This window comes from Perognathus longimembris, chromosome 23 (assembly GCF_023159225.1).
Source record: "Perognathus longimembris pacificus isolate PPM17 chromosome 23, ASM2315922v1, whole genome shotgun sequence".
NCBI lineage: Eukaryota > Metazoa > Chordata > Mammalia > Rodentia > Heteromyidae > Perognathus > Perognathus longimembris.
The window spans coordinates 1,305,496-1,320,624 of NC_063183.1; the positions used below are offsets into that span (position 1 = coordinate 1,305,496).

At 42.2% G+C, this 15,129-nt stretch overlaps 1 protein-coding gene across 1 annotated transcript; it reads right to left on the bottom strand.

Moving 5' to 3' along the window:
* Positions 1-4,746: 4,746 nt before the first annotated feature.
* Thumpd1 (THUMP domain containing 1) lies at positions 4,747-14,809 on the bottom strand. The gene is made up of 4 exons (XM_048332687.1): positions 14,538-14,809; positions 7,761-7,938; positions 6,742-6,990; positions 4,747-5,607 (listed from the first exon to the last, which is right to left on the bottom strand). The coding sequence occupies exons 1-4, from the start codon at positions 14,766-14,768 to the stop codon at positions 5,195-5,197; spliced, it is 1,071 nt and encodes a 356-aa protein (XP_048188644.1). The 5' UTR covers positions 14,769-14,809; the 3' UTR covers positions 4,747-5,194.
* Positions 14,810-15,129: the final 320 nt, after the last annotated feature.

Sequence of the window (15,129 nt, forward strand, 5' to 3'; positions counted from 1 at the left end):
CTGTACTTAACTAAAAAGAATTTAATCATACTTGGAGATTACTGTTATGACCAAATTGACAAAGCAATGATTTAAAATAACAGGAGTCAAGTGATTACTTAGAAAGGGACAGTGTTCAATGGATCTGTTTATCTCGTCCTGATTAATTTGTAATAAAGATAAAACTATTGTAAGAGAAATGTACGATACAGAATCTCTTCAGCTTAGCATCTTTATAAGATCAATGTTTTAGGAAATAAAAAGCTGTTAAAATGAAAAATGCTAATAATTCAAAGGCCAATAGATGAATGTTTTGTTTTGTATGTGTGCCAGTCCTGGGGCTTGAACTCAGGGCCTGATTGCTGTCTCCTGAGCTTTCTTCACTCAAGACTTAGCAGTTTAGCTGGGGATATGGCCTAGTGGCAAGAGTGCTTGCCTCGTATACATGAGGTCCTGGGTTCGATTCCTCAGCACCACATATACAGAAAATGGCCAGAAGTGGCGCTGTGGCTCAAGTGGCAGAGTGCTAGCCTTGAGCAAAAAAGAAGCCAGGGACAGTGCTCAGGCCCTGAGTTCACGGCCTAGGACTGGCCAAAAAAATAAAACAAAACAACAACAAAAAAAAGACTTAGCAGTTTATCATTTGAACCACAGCTCCACTTTCAGCTTTTTGGTGGTTAATTAGAGGGAGATGTGTCTCAGACTTTCCTGTCCTGACTGGCTTTGAACTGTGATCATTGGATCTGTCTCCTGAGTAGCTAGGATTACAGGTGTGAGCCACCAGCACCTGGTGCTGTGTGTGTCAGCAATGGGGCTTGAATTTAGGGTCTCTTGTTCTCCTTGGATTTTTTTGCTCAAGGTTGGCACTCTACCACTTGAGCCACATCTCTACTTCTGGCTTTCTGTGGGCTAACTAAAGATAAAAGTCTCTCAGATTTATCTGCCAAGGCTTACTAGGAACCATGGTTCTCAGATCTCAGCCTCCTGAGTAGTTAGGATTACAGGCATGAACCACTGGCATCCAGCCTATAATCTTATAAAAATATCTGAAGCTTGGGTTTTTAAAAAGTATTTGTTATTCAAGAATAATTAAGTGATTTTTCTTTCCTTTTTATAAAACATGCACATAATTTTTAAAATTGTGTTGTATAAACATTTGCTAAAGACAGAAAACATACACAAGACCAATCTTCACAGAACACATTTATTTCAGTTTTTAAAAATACCAAGAATATGAAAACAATCTGAATGTTTGGCTGTACCAAAAGCAAAAGACAAATAAAAATAACATTTGAACATGGTGTTTAAACTTACACAGAAAATATGTTTAAAAATACCAAGTTTAACTTCCTTTATAGAGCAGTACAAATTCACTAATCCACAACACTGTAAGTTTTTTTTTCACTAACATTAAAAAAAAATAAAGCAAATGTAATTGTTAACAAACAAAAAGTGGAAAGTAAAAAAGCAATCAATTCTCACTTTGGAATCTTATTAGTTATAAACTAACATGCTAAAGTGTCAGTGAAAATAAACAAGTCTTAAGTGTGAAAGCAAATCTTTCGATGAATAGATTTAGATTCCAAGAGCACATAAAATAGCAGAGAATAACTTGTTTCATATTCATGTCTTATAAAATACAAATAAATACAAAAGGCAATAAACAGCCAACTATAAAATTAAAATGTATAGTACTTGAGAGGCAGAGATGAGAGGCTCCTAGTTGAGAACAGCCCAGACCAAAATAAAAAGTTAATATTTTTATCTTAAAGAACTAGCCAGGAATGTCTGGTTCACACCTGTAAACCCAGCTCTACAGGAGACAAGTAGGAAGTTAATGATCTGTGTCCAGCCCAGTCAAAAAGCAGGAAGCTCTATCTGAAAAAATAAGTCAAAAGGGTCTGGAGGCATGATCAAGAGGAAGAGCATCTTTGTAGCAAGCCTATGGACCCGAGTTCAATCCCCAGTACTGCCAAAACTTAATAAAATTAAAACCTATAAAGTATCAGCTTCACAAAGTACAAGGCATTGGTTCCAAGGTTTTATGTTCTATAGGCATATATCGCCAGTGAAAACAAGTCCAATGAAAAAGCAAGATCCTATGTTTTCTGTTCCTTTAAGCGATACTAACATTCTCATCTTTTCCTGATGACTTCAATTTCATTAATGATTAGGAGGTGAGGACATCTAAGGAAATTCCAGTCCCATTTACATTAGCAAGTTCCTGCCTGTTCTCAGTCCCGCCCCCCCCCCCCCCCCAATCCAGGCAGTCTGGCTTACCAGGCACAGCCACTAGCTATGAGTAGAAATACATTTTTGTATTCCATACTCATTAAATAAACACAGCTACTTATGCAGAAAACCTTAACATTTAGACCACTTCTTTTTTTTTTTTTTTTTACCAAGAATAAACCAAGCTCCCAAACCAGTTTTACAGTTCCTCCTTGAGAACCTCTACATGTTTTCAGTCTACTATTTTGCAGTGCCACTGGTCTCATCTTGCTTTTTCCAATCACTTCACCTAGGAGGGACCCATGAAGACACCTTCAAATTCAAGGGACTTCTACAAGGAGCTCTTGTGGTATTAGTGTGAACACTAAAGGGAAAGCTATCTTATTTCAGAGAAATCTAGAACTATCAGACTAGAATGGAGTCTTTCTCTTCTTTCAAAAGAGAAATGCTATTTCATTTGGTTTTGCCTTTCTTCCAGGTAGGCTTTTATAAGATTTAACAGACTCTGCATCTTAACTCTCAAGTCTGTGCAGAAATATTCTAAGACTTTTTTTTAGAAGCTCTGAAAATGACTTTTGCAGTCCACTTTCTTTTATAATAGAAGATTATTACTGAGGGTAGGGGGTGTTGCTTAGCCTGCCTGGACCTTTCAATCCTTTGGCCAATATGTCCCAAGTGCTGGGTTAAAAGCAAGGGTTACCATGCCCCGCCTGATTCTAGAATTTTGCAGAAACTTGTTCATTTATACACGTAATGAAAATGTCTGCTCAACAGACTAGTTTCTGTACCGTTCTTCATTGTCAAACTCTCAACTACATCTGCCATACTAAGTTCTTCAAAGTACCCTAGCAAATCACTTTCTACTCAAATATCCTGTTGGGGAAATTCCTCTGATAAGCCACTGGATTTCTGGATGTGCATTTCTGTGCTTGTGTTCCAGGTTTTAGTTTGGACTCTACTGTTTTTTTTGTTTTTGGTGCCCATCCCTGAGCTTTTAACTCAAGACTAGAGATCTACCATTTGAGCCACAGCTCCACTTGTGACTGACATCACTGACATCACTGAGGATTGAACCCAAGGCCTTGTACATGGCAAGGGCTCTACCTCTTGGTCCATAATCCCAAGTACTAGTGCATTTTTTATTTTGGGAGGGGGGGCATTCATCTCACAGGGACCTGCTAGGCAAGCACTCTCCTAATTGTTTATTTCCATTTTTAGATAGACCCTTGTTACGTTTTCCTGGGCTGGCTTGAGCCAGTGATCCTTCTGTCTCCTCCCAAGGAATGTGCCACCATGCCAGGCAGAAATTTCTTTGCATTTCCTTTCCAAGTGTTTGTTTTTCAGCATTTCTGGGTGGGGGGGAGCAGTGTGCTATAATTTTTTTTTAAGGCAAAACTATCATGGAACTGACTACCTACTGATAGAGCACTGGGAATACAGATGATACAGACGATGGCATGCCAGGTTCAAATATGAACACACACAATGTTACATATTGGCTTTGCTGATGATGGGGCATGCCTGTAATGAAGTGGTGCAGCACTCAGGAGACTGAGGCAGGAGGATCAGGAGATCTAGGTAAACATGGGCTATATAGCAAGACCCTGTCACCAAAAAAGAATTCCTTTTCACATACATATCTTTGTTTTGACAGACTCCTAGTAACAGAAAAAGCTTGTCTTCATTTCATCATTATTCATAAATCTTAAAAATGCTACAGCATGACAAATACATTGTGAACTCAAACCCAGGTAGCAAGACTGGGATGACTACAAAAAGTCTCTTTAGTATCATGTGACATATCCCTAGAATCAACTTATTAAGCTGATAATAAAGTTGTACATTTACCTAGCATTTTAATGTTGGCATTTAATTTTGACCAAATACGAAACTTTTTCTTTCCTATCTGCTACTTAAAAATTTGCTTCTTTCTGAGGAAAAGGGGTAAAAAAAATGCAGCAGTGAAAGTGAACTATACAATGGGTGGAGATGAGAGAGAGAGAATAGGACAGAATGAGGAACAGATGACATTGTATGAAAGGAAATGTTCTTATTAAATGTAAATGTAACCCCTCTGTACCTCTATAATAACAATAAAGTAACTCTTAAAAATTGCCTCTTAAACTTTTCTACTAATTGATTTCTTCAACAAAAGCTTGTGTTTTGATATTCTGAATGTCATTTAAGGGAATCATGATCCTGACAAATAACTGATTCAGTTACAATTGCTGAAACATGTTAGATCTCTAAGCTGCATGCCACAGATCATGCATAATGGGTTGAATAGCATGGATTATGAGTCCTATAAAACCCCTGAGACGTACCTTTCACTGTAAAGAGAATTTTTTCTATCCCTTGTTGTATTAATATATGGAATTAATTCAGAACACTGTGATTGTTGACAGGTATACATTGACATAGTCCTCTTCTCTATCACATTGTGCCTTCAAAAACTGTAGTAATGGACCATTTGTTCATTACAAGCATTAATAAAATATAAAAACAAATAGGATAACTAAGCAAGACCACAAACAGTACAAAACCATCACAAAACAATTTACTTCTAACTTACACAATCCCTGTTTTTGCAGTGTTTGTAACAGAAGTGGCAGAGGATAGCTGAGTTGTAGCATATTTAAAAAAACAAACACACCAAACTGACTTATAATGAAACTTTCCTTCTGGTTTTCTGTTTCTCAGTAACTGTTCTAAGTCAGTTGGCAGTACAAAGGGGGAGGTAATCAGCAGAGAGAACCATGTCATCCTTCTACCACACTATCCAGTGTGATAGATAGCATATGGACCAAATAGGGCTGTAAGAGCTCTGAGGAAACTACAAATAACAGGGCTCAGTACTGTAAGATCAGCACTATGTATGCAGCACACAAAAGTTAAGACTATTTTAAGCCAGAATTTTACACAAAACCCCAGGACCATCTCAGAGAATCCCAGTTGAGAAACTCATCTCTAATACAAATGAACTCTATAAGAGGTCATTTTCATTTGATTTGGATTCATCTGTGATTTGACTTGCAGGCTCAGATTTACCCACTTCTTCCTTCATTAGTACCTCTGTCTCAGATCTTGGTTTTGGCTGATCTTGCTCCTCGCAATTCTTTGATACCTCTTGTTTCTTCCCATTTCCGTCTGCTGCATCATTCTGATTTAATTTGTTGTCAGGTTCCAATTTTACTTCTTTCCCATTTCCCAGCTTTGGGTAAAGCTGTGATGGGTCTTTAGCATTCTTCACCACCTCCTGGAGATTGTATTTTCTGAAAAGCATGTAATCTTCCACAACACTCAAGCAACAGACAGCTTTGATAATTTCTACTACCACCGTGTACTGTGGATTGGTGAGATCTACTTTATTTTCTGAATTGAGGCTGGCCACGATTCCTGCAACAAAAATAGAAAACACTTAGGCTGAGAAGAACATTATTAAGCTTCATGGACTTAAAAAAAGCTTTTTGGGGCTGGGAATGTGTCTTTGTGGTAGAATGCTCGCCTAGCATGCATGAAGCCGTGGGTTCGATTCTGCACCATGACAGACATAGAAAAAGCCGGAAGTGGGCGCTGTAGAGTGAGGTGTAGAGAAGTAGAGTGCTAGCCTTGAGCAAAAAGAAGCCAGGGACAGTGCTCAGGCCCCGAGTCCAAGCCCCGGGGCTGACAAAGAAAAAAAAGAAAGCTTTTCATCCCTTTCCACTGAGGATTTGTTAAAAAGGATATATGTGGATTTCCACCAAAATCCCCAAATTCATTCAATAAGTCAACAAAAATGAGATCCTGCAACATTTAAAAAGAATAGAGTTGGCCTCTCCTTATCAATGGACCCTGCACCCAACCTTGGATTAAAATAATCAGAAAAGTCGGTAGGAAGGAAAGGAACAAGAGAGGGTGAACATGGTCAAAATACTTAATATGCATGTATGAAAACAAAATAATAAAATCTGTTAAAATTGTTTTAAGGAGTAGAAAAGATAAGCAAGTTCACAGGATATGCAAGTAAGCTAGATGTAGTTACTATAACATTTTACATAAGGGACCTGAGATTCTGGTATTTTTGAGGGATCTTAGAACCAATCTACCATGAGTATGGAGACAACTGTTATTTAGGAATAAGTTCCCAAAGAAAATTCAATCTCAATTAGGGAAAAAAATGTAACCAGAAAACCCCATATTTAACAAACTGAAATCAATTGACATTTTAATATATTTGTTCTACATAGATACAAGTCATAAATTCTTATGAAAAACAACAACCCTTAAAAACAAGTGCTGGAGATGGGAATATGGCCTAGTGGTAGAATGCTTGCCTAGCATGCATGGAGCCCTGGGCTCGATTCATATACAAAGAAAAAGCCAGAAGTGGCACTGTGGCTCAAGTGGTAGAGTGCTTGCCTTGAGCAAAAGAAGCTCAGGGACAGTGCCCAAGCCCTAAGCTAAAGCCCTAGGACTGGCAAAAAAAAAAAACAAAAAACAAACAAGTGCTATTCATAGCACAACTGTATAAAATCATTATGAGAAACATACCTGCCAATTCTTTGATAACTTCTTCTCTATTCATATGACCATTGTTTCTAGATTTGTATACAATCTGAAATGTCCCTTTGTTTGGAGCTTTAAACCAGGGTTCCAAAAATGTTTCTGCATATTTTTTCATATCTTCTAAGAAAGCTTTACATGTGCCTGAAACTGGTAACATTCGTAGAATAACTCGAGTCTTCTTTTTCTTGGTTTTATACATATCCTGGAGAATATGATGCACCAGTTTCTCAGGCTCTGCAAGGGGGGAAAAAAAAAATCAACCCAGAACAGTTTTTTCCCCCAACCACCTTCAGTGCCTACTTTTTTTCTAGTGTTTACCTTTTACTATTCATGCTTTTGCTTAAAACAATTGTGCTAGAAGACACCAGAGTTAATGTTTTTTCCTTATATCCTGATTTATCCAACCACAACAGCCTTTTATATCTTCCTGTAACAGTAGCAACTATGAGAGTAACAAACATTAAGAAGTAAATACTTCACAAAAGCAAAAGGCTGCATGTCACTTTAAAAGCTTTGACAAGTCCATTAGGTAATTAGAGTACAGTCCAAGCAGAACCATGGTGGTCCTCAGGCTGCATACTACCTACCTCAAGACTGTTTAATGATCATCAGTGTTTTTTAAGTTGATCCCATTTTAAAACTCAAAAGATCTTCTCCAGAATTCCAATGTTTTGAAAAACCAGAAGATATGGCCCCCTGTTCCCACAAATGGCAACTACTGGCTGGAACTTACCAGCAGCTGCTTCTTCCAGAACACTCACTCTCATTCTGCCTAAGATTACACATAAATAAGTGGCAGAGCCAGCTTTCCACTCTCAATCTAACGCTAAATGCATTGCCCCATTTCACCTCTCTTAAGTGCCCACAGTATACAGAGGTTAGAAACAAGTGATTAATGGAGCCATGCCTAGGAAGCCATTTTGTAGAAAGTGTTCTTTCTCTGAGATAGAGAGATGTCCATGTATTAAGAGATGAATAATCTTAAAAGTTTAAGTTAGACATACCTATGCCAAGTGTCCTGATGAAGACTACATTATTTGCTCCACTCTCCACTGACTGGAATCTTCTTAATCTCATCTCTGTAGAAGCCTTAATATCTCCAACTTCTTTTTTCAAGGCAGACTCCACATCATCATCATCATCTTCCTCACTTCCAGAGGGCTGCTGATCCTTTTCTACAAACTGTTTACAAAAAAACCTAATAAATAGCAATAACACAATAACTCAAGCCCAGACATTATAATTAACTAGTCACGTGAAACTACCATTGGCAGACAGACACCACTCAAAACTGATAATAAACTTTTCTTGCAGACCAAGACTACACTGCATCCAAAATGTAGAGTAAGAAATTAATTCCTTTAGACTCTGGTAAATACCACTGGGAAATGTTTTCAGTAAACTAAGCACCAATGGCTCACACCTGTGATCCTTGCTACTTAGGTTGAGATCTGAAGGTCCAGTTCCTAAGCAAGCTTGGACAGAAACGTGCTAGACTCCAATTAATTGGCAAAAAGACGAAAGTGGAGCTACAGCTTATAGCCCTTCAGCAATAGCCCTGGGTGAAAAAGCCAAGGAACAGCTCCCAGGTCCTGAATTCAAGCCCCAGGACCAACAATTCCCCCAGGGGGGAAAAAGTTTTCAGAAGTGTTGACAGTTCACATCTGTAGTCTTAGCTACTCAGAAGGCTGAAACCTGGAGGAGTACCATGATTAAGTGCCAGTCCAGGCAGAAAAGTCTAGAAAACTCCATCTCCACTCAAACAGAAAAAAATGGGGCTGGAGGCACAGTTCATTCAGTTGATAGAACACCATGAACAAGCAAGTGAACATGAGATCCTGAGATCAAGACATGGTACTGCCCCCCCCCCCCACATTGTGAAGCCCCTTCTCAATGAATAGCTGGATATGGCAGCATGCATATATCATCTGAGTTTCACGGGAAGCACAAATACATAGATAGTGATCCAGGCATATGAACAAGCAAGAAGCAATACATATTCTCAAAATGATGGGTGCAAAAGAAGACTGGGAGGAGAATGGTAAAGGGGGTGATTAGTGATCAATATGTAATGTACTCATAAACTGACATGTTGAAAGTTAACCTACCTGGACAACTACTTAAGTAAATTTTTTTTAACCTTATTACTGTTCTACCGAGGAACAGATCACAGAAGAAGTCCAAGAACTTGACTGAACAAGATATGGTGGTCCATACCTGTAATCCCAGCAAGAGGGAGGCACAGGCAGGAGGATCTCAAGTTGGAGGTCAGCCTGAGTTACAGAGCAAGGCCCTGCTCTAAAACAAGTAAGATCTGGCTCAGGTATCAGTGTAGACAGAATGTACACTCACTGACCAGGTCTCTGACTTACTAATGGCATTTCCAATCAGGTACTACTAATAATTGCATTTTAGGAGCTTTTTACATAGCAGATGTTATTTGCGTATATAAGCAGCATTTGGGCCAACCTTATTCTCTTATGCTCGGCTTAGCAAAATTAAATAATTTGCCTGCGCCATTCTAAGAGCTGGAACTAATAGTGGGCCTTTTATTACTTAGTTCCTTGGGAGGTATATGCGTGTACTGGGGCCGGGACATATACTTTCATTGGTGCCAAAACCCGGGATAGGTTCCCTGGTGGATTTGCTCCCCCATTTTGGGGTGGTCCAAGCTGCCCCCGGGACCTATTCTGTTGTCCTAAGCCTAACCAGAGGACCACCGAGGTAACTTCTCCTGACCAAGCGCTCTACTTCCATCCACCACAACGACGACAGATGTGAACCTCCAACCAGGGTGAGTGATCATTTAACCGGGGGCTTGGATCTGATTTTCTGTAGGGTCACAGGGCCGAGGCTTCAGAGCCACACAGAGAAATGAAAGGATATGTCCTGGCCATCCCAGGGGACCATGCGGAGATAATCACAGACAGAAGAAGGTTCATAAGGAGGTTTCTTAGTGGGGCCAAAGTTCCCACAGGAGAGGGAGCTACATGGCATCTGCACATTATCCAGGTGGCAGCTTCTCTCCATGGGTAGGTAGTGAGTAGGAGTGGCTCACTAGGTATGTGTGGATCTGGGGGCTAGTGGGAGGAGCTGAGGACCTGAGGCTAAGGAAATGCTAACAAGAAAAAAGAAAAAGAAAAAACCTTGGCGCCAAGATCCAACCCATCTCTCCTGCCTGCCTCCATCATACATGACTAACAAAGACTGCTGATTTGGGATGGAAGACACAGCCACTTCGGATCCACTGAAGCTGAGACTTCTACATTGTCCTGACCCTTTGCCCTCTTGTTTATTATTCATTTGTGTTCTCTTTCACCTGCCAGTAAGGGTAAATGATATGATTTGATGGCACATGGATCTCATTCAGCCTGCTGTTCTCTATAATGTGATGATTCTTGTGAGTACCTACCTGGTGGCCTTTGCATTTTTTAAATGCTATTTTACAGTTAGATGCATTTGGTAAATAGCAAAAAGGTGCCAAGTTTGGATTCTTGGCACAATGCTAGTGGTTAAATAGCCCAAGGAACTCTAAAGTACTAAATAGTTGTTGTTTGAAGACTTCTAACATCTACTGAATTTTGTCATTGCAGAAATTGTAAAATTGTCATTTGGGTTCTAAAGGTCTTCATGCAGTAACTGGGACTGAATTTAAAAAATGGCTCTTTTAAAACCCGCAGCCAGGAGGCAATGTGCCCCCTGGGCTTCAGAATTTTTCCAATGCAAATAAAGGCTGAGGTGAAGGTGTTAAAGCTGAGGTTAGTAAAAGGCTTTAGAAATCAAGAATGCATTTCTAGTGGCTGGGAATATGGCCTAATGGCAAGAGTGCTTGCCTCGTATACATGAAGCCCTGGGTTCGATTCCCCAGGACCACATATATAGAAAACAGCCAGAAGTGGCGCTGTGGCTCAAGTGGCAGAGTGCTAGCCTTGAGCAAAAAGAAGCAGGGACAGTGCTCAGGCCGAGTCCAAGGCCCAGGACTGGAAAAAAAAAAAAAAAAGCATTTCTGGATAAGAAATTTGGAAGCAAAAAAAGCAGCCTGCAGCAATGGGCTCCAGATTTCTTCAAATACCTCCAGGCTTCAGTTTTTCAAATGTAAATGAAAAGCTAAAGTTTAAGTGTTACTGAAGAACTCTGGCAAGTATTTGTTGGTCAATTCTCAACAAGTTACCAGTAAACTCCACTATTGTTCTCCTGTTGCTTTAATTGGAAATAAAAAGGGCTTTTATGGCTAAGACTTCTTTGATTTCAGCCTGGGCAGAGAAAAAAAAAATCCCTCTAAAACTCCATCTCCCAACTAACCAGCAAAGAGCCAGACTGGAAGCTTGGCTCAAGAGACTAATATCATAGTAACCAGCTAAATGCTGGAAGAGGCACCATGGCTCAAATGGTAGAGCGCTAGCCTTGAGCAGAAGTGCTCAGGGACAGTGCCCAGGCTTTAAGTTCAAATCCTGTGAATGCCAACTGGGACAAGCTATCCAAGCAATGAGCACCTAGACCTTCAGGACCAGGTCAATCCTGACAAGGAGGAATCATGGAGAGGAGTAAGAGGAGGTGAAGTTGTAGAGCCAGAAGGACCAGAGTAACTCCATATTGTACTAAGACCCCATTCTGTACCTGACTGAACTTACCGTAAGTCCTAACCCCCACCCCTCGCTTCCCAGTAAAGACCATATCCAACCGTGAGTTATGAGTGGAATTTTTAGTATCTAATTGTGAGTGTGATTTCCAGTATTTGTGAGAGGGATTTCCAGTATCCAATTGTGAGTGCAATTTCCAATATCTAAACAAAACCCTGCAGCTGTGCACAGATTCCCCCCACCCCCTGCCCTTGCTACACCCCTATGGCTTAACCAATCAGTTTTAAATGCGTCGGTCCTTTGATCTGACCAATGACTCTTTCCAGATTCCTTCCCGCCACCAAATGCGCCAAACATGCTTTAGGATTACTTTTTTAAATTTTCCTGCGGTGTGTATTGATTTGTTAAAAGATGCTATGATGTATGCTAAGTCCCTGCCTTCCCCAAAAAATGTATAAAACAGCTGGAAGCCCGAGGCTCAGGGCCTCTTAGCGTCAACAGCATGCTGAGTGCACAGAGGACCGAGCTAGCTCGAAATAAACGCCCTTTTTGCTGCTTGCATTGGTCTTGGTCTCTGGAGGTCTTTTGGGGGATCAGAACTTGAGCATTTCAAAGTCTCGTCTTAAATGGAGTCAATTAAACTTGCCCTTTCAAAATTAATCAGAGTCAGGAAATCAAGAGAAATAGTTGTTTACCCACCTAATATCCATACCTGCCCATTTTCCATCTGGACAGAAACTTGCATTCTTGCCTTTGTTACTTGCTATTTGTATGTATATATATATATATATATATATATATATACACACACACACACATATATGTATATATTTATATACATAAATATATGCCTCTGACTGGTTACTCCCAACCAGTCCACTATCCCTAAACACTCCCTTCCTGCCCCCAGTCCAGTTATTCCTCCTTCCTTGTTGTAATATGGAGGTCAGATCTGGCCAGCGCCATCATTGGCTGTTGAGGCATGTCAGATTGACTCCATCTCAGATTAAAGAGAGCAGAAGCAGGCTCCATCTTCACTAAGATCTCCCCCACCCTATCCAGAGAAGTTCCCCTTCGCTGTGATAAGATTGTGTAAAATGCTTGACCACCTGAGGCATGGAAGGTTCAAGGAACGTTCAAGGTTAAACCTGAGCCCTCCCATGAGTAGGCGTATCCACCTGCATCATGTGAGCCCCAAGTCCATGTGCCAATTCTAACTAGAATGATAGGTTGGTTCAAACAGATACTGTGAGGCAGATGGTAACTCCGTTGGCCACCTGCGGAGGGCCTGGCATGCTCTATAAGTGTTGTTACCTCATTGGCCACCTGTGTGTGGCCAGCTTGACCATGTGGTGTTTTCCTTTATAACCTGACCCCAAGTGTGACCCTGGCTAGTCAGTATACTTTTTACTTCCCCAATAAATCCATCTTTTTACTTGAGACTGTCCCTGAGTGGTGGACTCTTGGAGGGATGGGGGATCCCCCCACCCTCAGACCCCATTACAATGTGGTCCCCTCCCTTGGGGGGACCCCATTACACTTGTAATGGGCCACAATTGGGTTTATGTTCCAAATGGAACTTTTCTGGCTTGTGGCCAGGGTGTGTTCTCCCATGTCATTCATGTTAATTGGTCCTGTGAACTTGTCAGCCTTTTGCCTGACCTTTTCAAAAGTCTCTTAACAGGATGACATCCCTCACCCAGGATGCCACCTGGGAACTTGGAGTTCAAGGCCATCTTACTATAGGCAACTGGAGGCTTCACTTACACTGCTCTGCCCAGTGCAGATCTGGACCCTGAAGACCCCAGCCCCAGTGACTCCTTGATGTGCCCAAGCTGCAGTGAAAAGCCAAAATGACTCCATTTTCAGGCAGCCCCCATTTTGTTGACTGTTTAAACTGAGTAACCCAGAACCCTGAATCCCAGGAACTGACTTGTTTCTGCTGAGACTGCTAAACTGTGAATTTCTTGAACAAAGCTATCTTAAAGCCAGCCAGGCCCCACTCTATGCCTGTAACCTTGGGCCTGCACAAGCTTTGAGAAATAGCCATGCTAGCCAAATATAAACAGGCACTGTGAGCCCGCCCAGGCCGCCAAATACTCCATGTAGCAGGGCAGGTTGTCAGAACCCAGAGGGCAGAAGGACTGTTTTGGTAACTTCTGTCCACCCTGGAATGTTTTTACCCTAGAGCCAATCAGATCTGTAAACACCTGCTTACTGTAACTTTGTGGTTTTTGCCTTTACAAACCCGGTAAGATTTCAGCTCAGGGTCCTCCTCCCTATCTCTCGGTGGTCTTCTTGGTGGGGGTCCTGCGACTTGGGCATAACAGCAGGAGGTAGCCAAAGGAGACCATGACACCCATTGGCCCTGATAACCATTCTCGTGGAAATGATGGGGACTTTTACCAACCAAACTGTCAAATACTTCTTGGATGGTACCAGGCCAAATGATGAATCAGGGACCCCTGACTACTTCGCCCCTTTACAGTAGGAAGTAGCTCCGAAGAAACAACCTCCACCCATACTCCCGGCCTGGTACCCCTCCTCAGTTATTAATAAACAACAAATGGGGGAATGTTAGCATTTCCCTAGCCTCAGCTCCTCACATTAGCCCCCAGATTCACTCATACCTAATGAGCCACTCCTACTCATTAAGACCTACCTGCTTCTCCTTTACCCCCAGAGAGGGAAGCTGCCACCTGGATAAGGTGCAGACGCCATGTAGCTCCCTCTCCTGTGGAGCTATGGCCTCACTAAAAAACCTCCTTATGAACCTTCTTCTCCTGTCTGATTATCTCCGCATGGTCCCCTAGGATGGCCGGGACATAGCCTTTCAAAGTAGGCCTCTGAAAGTTCTTCAGCACATTGCCTGACGCGAATTTAATATGAATAAATAGAAGCTACCATGACAAGATATGGAAATAGAAGCCCAAGAAGCCGGCATTTCAACAAACGCACCACACAGTCTGCCAGGATCCATAGCAGCAGCCAGAAACAAGGAATAGGCCACGCCCCCCAACTGAGCACACGCCTCCGAGTCAGGCGCATGCGTCTAACACTGCAGGGCTAGGCCACGGCTGCTCCTCGGAGCTGCAAGTCTAACACGGGTAGCTGTGTGTGACACCCGCAGCGGCCTTCCCCCGCCCCTTCGCTCCACTTTGTAAAGTCTCCCGACCCGCGGGCCCAAACTAAGGCTGGTACCTTTTCAGGCCCATACAGGTCGTCACCGTATTCGTTTAGCAGACTATACGCTTCCTCCACGCACTTGCGCTCGTTCATGTTGCAGGTAATAAGAATACCTTGCAACCCCGGCTCCAGCTGCCGCGAACCGCCGGCATCACAACGCCGAGCCCGCTTGGCTGGCACATACTGGGCTTTGCTTTTGCGCTTGCTTGCGACCTGAGGAGGCGGTTGCGGCACTGAAGCTGCCATGATACTTTCCACGGGGTCCTCAGCTACACCGGCGCGGGGTGATTGCGTCAGAACTATGCGACGGGCCGCCCCTAGACCGTCCCCCAGCCTCTTCCCGCCGGAAGCCGGGTCCTGAAGCCCGCCCGCAATCCACGTAGAAAAGAGGTGGCCCCACCTCCGGCGAGGTTTCCTGGAGAGCATGGTGGCTGGCGGAACCAAACCTGTATGTTAGTGTGGCCTCGAGCAAGACCTAAACTTCGCTTTCAAGGAACCTGTCCTTTTCCGCTTTTCTTTTTTTTTTTGGCCAGTCCTGGGGCTTGGACTCTGGGCCTGAGCACTGTTCCTGGCTTCTTTTTGCTCAAGGCTAGCACTCTGCCACTTG

Bases quoted from the DNA above. Each gene is read 5' to 3' on its own strand.
- Thumpd1 (XM_048332687.1), bottom strand. From the start codon at position 14,768: ATGGCAGCTTCAGTGCCGCAACCGCCTCCTCAGGTCGCAAGCAAGCGC. The intron at 7,939-14,537 runs GTACCAGCCTTA...TTTTGTAAACAG, and splicing joins ACCTGTATGGGCCTGAAAAG to TTTGTAGAAAAGGATCAGCA. The intron at 6,991-7,760 runs GTATGTCTAACT...CCCCCCTTGCAG, and splicing joins CATCAGGACACTTGGCATAG to AGCCTGAGAAACTGGTGCAT.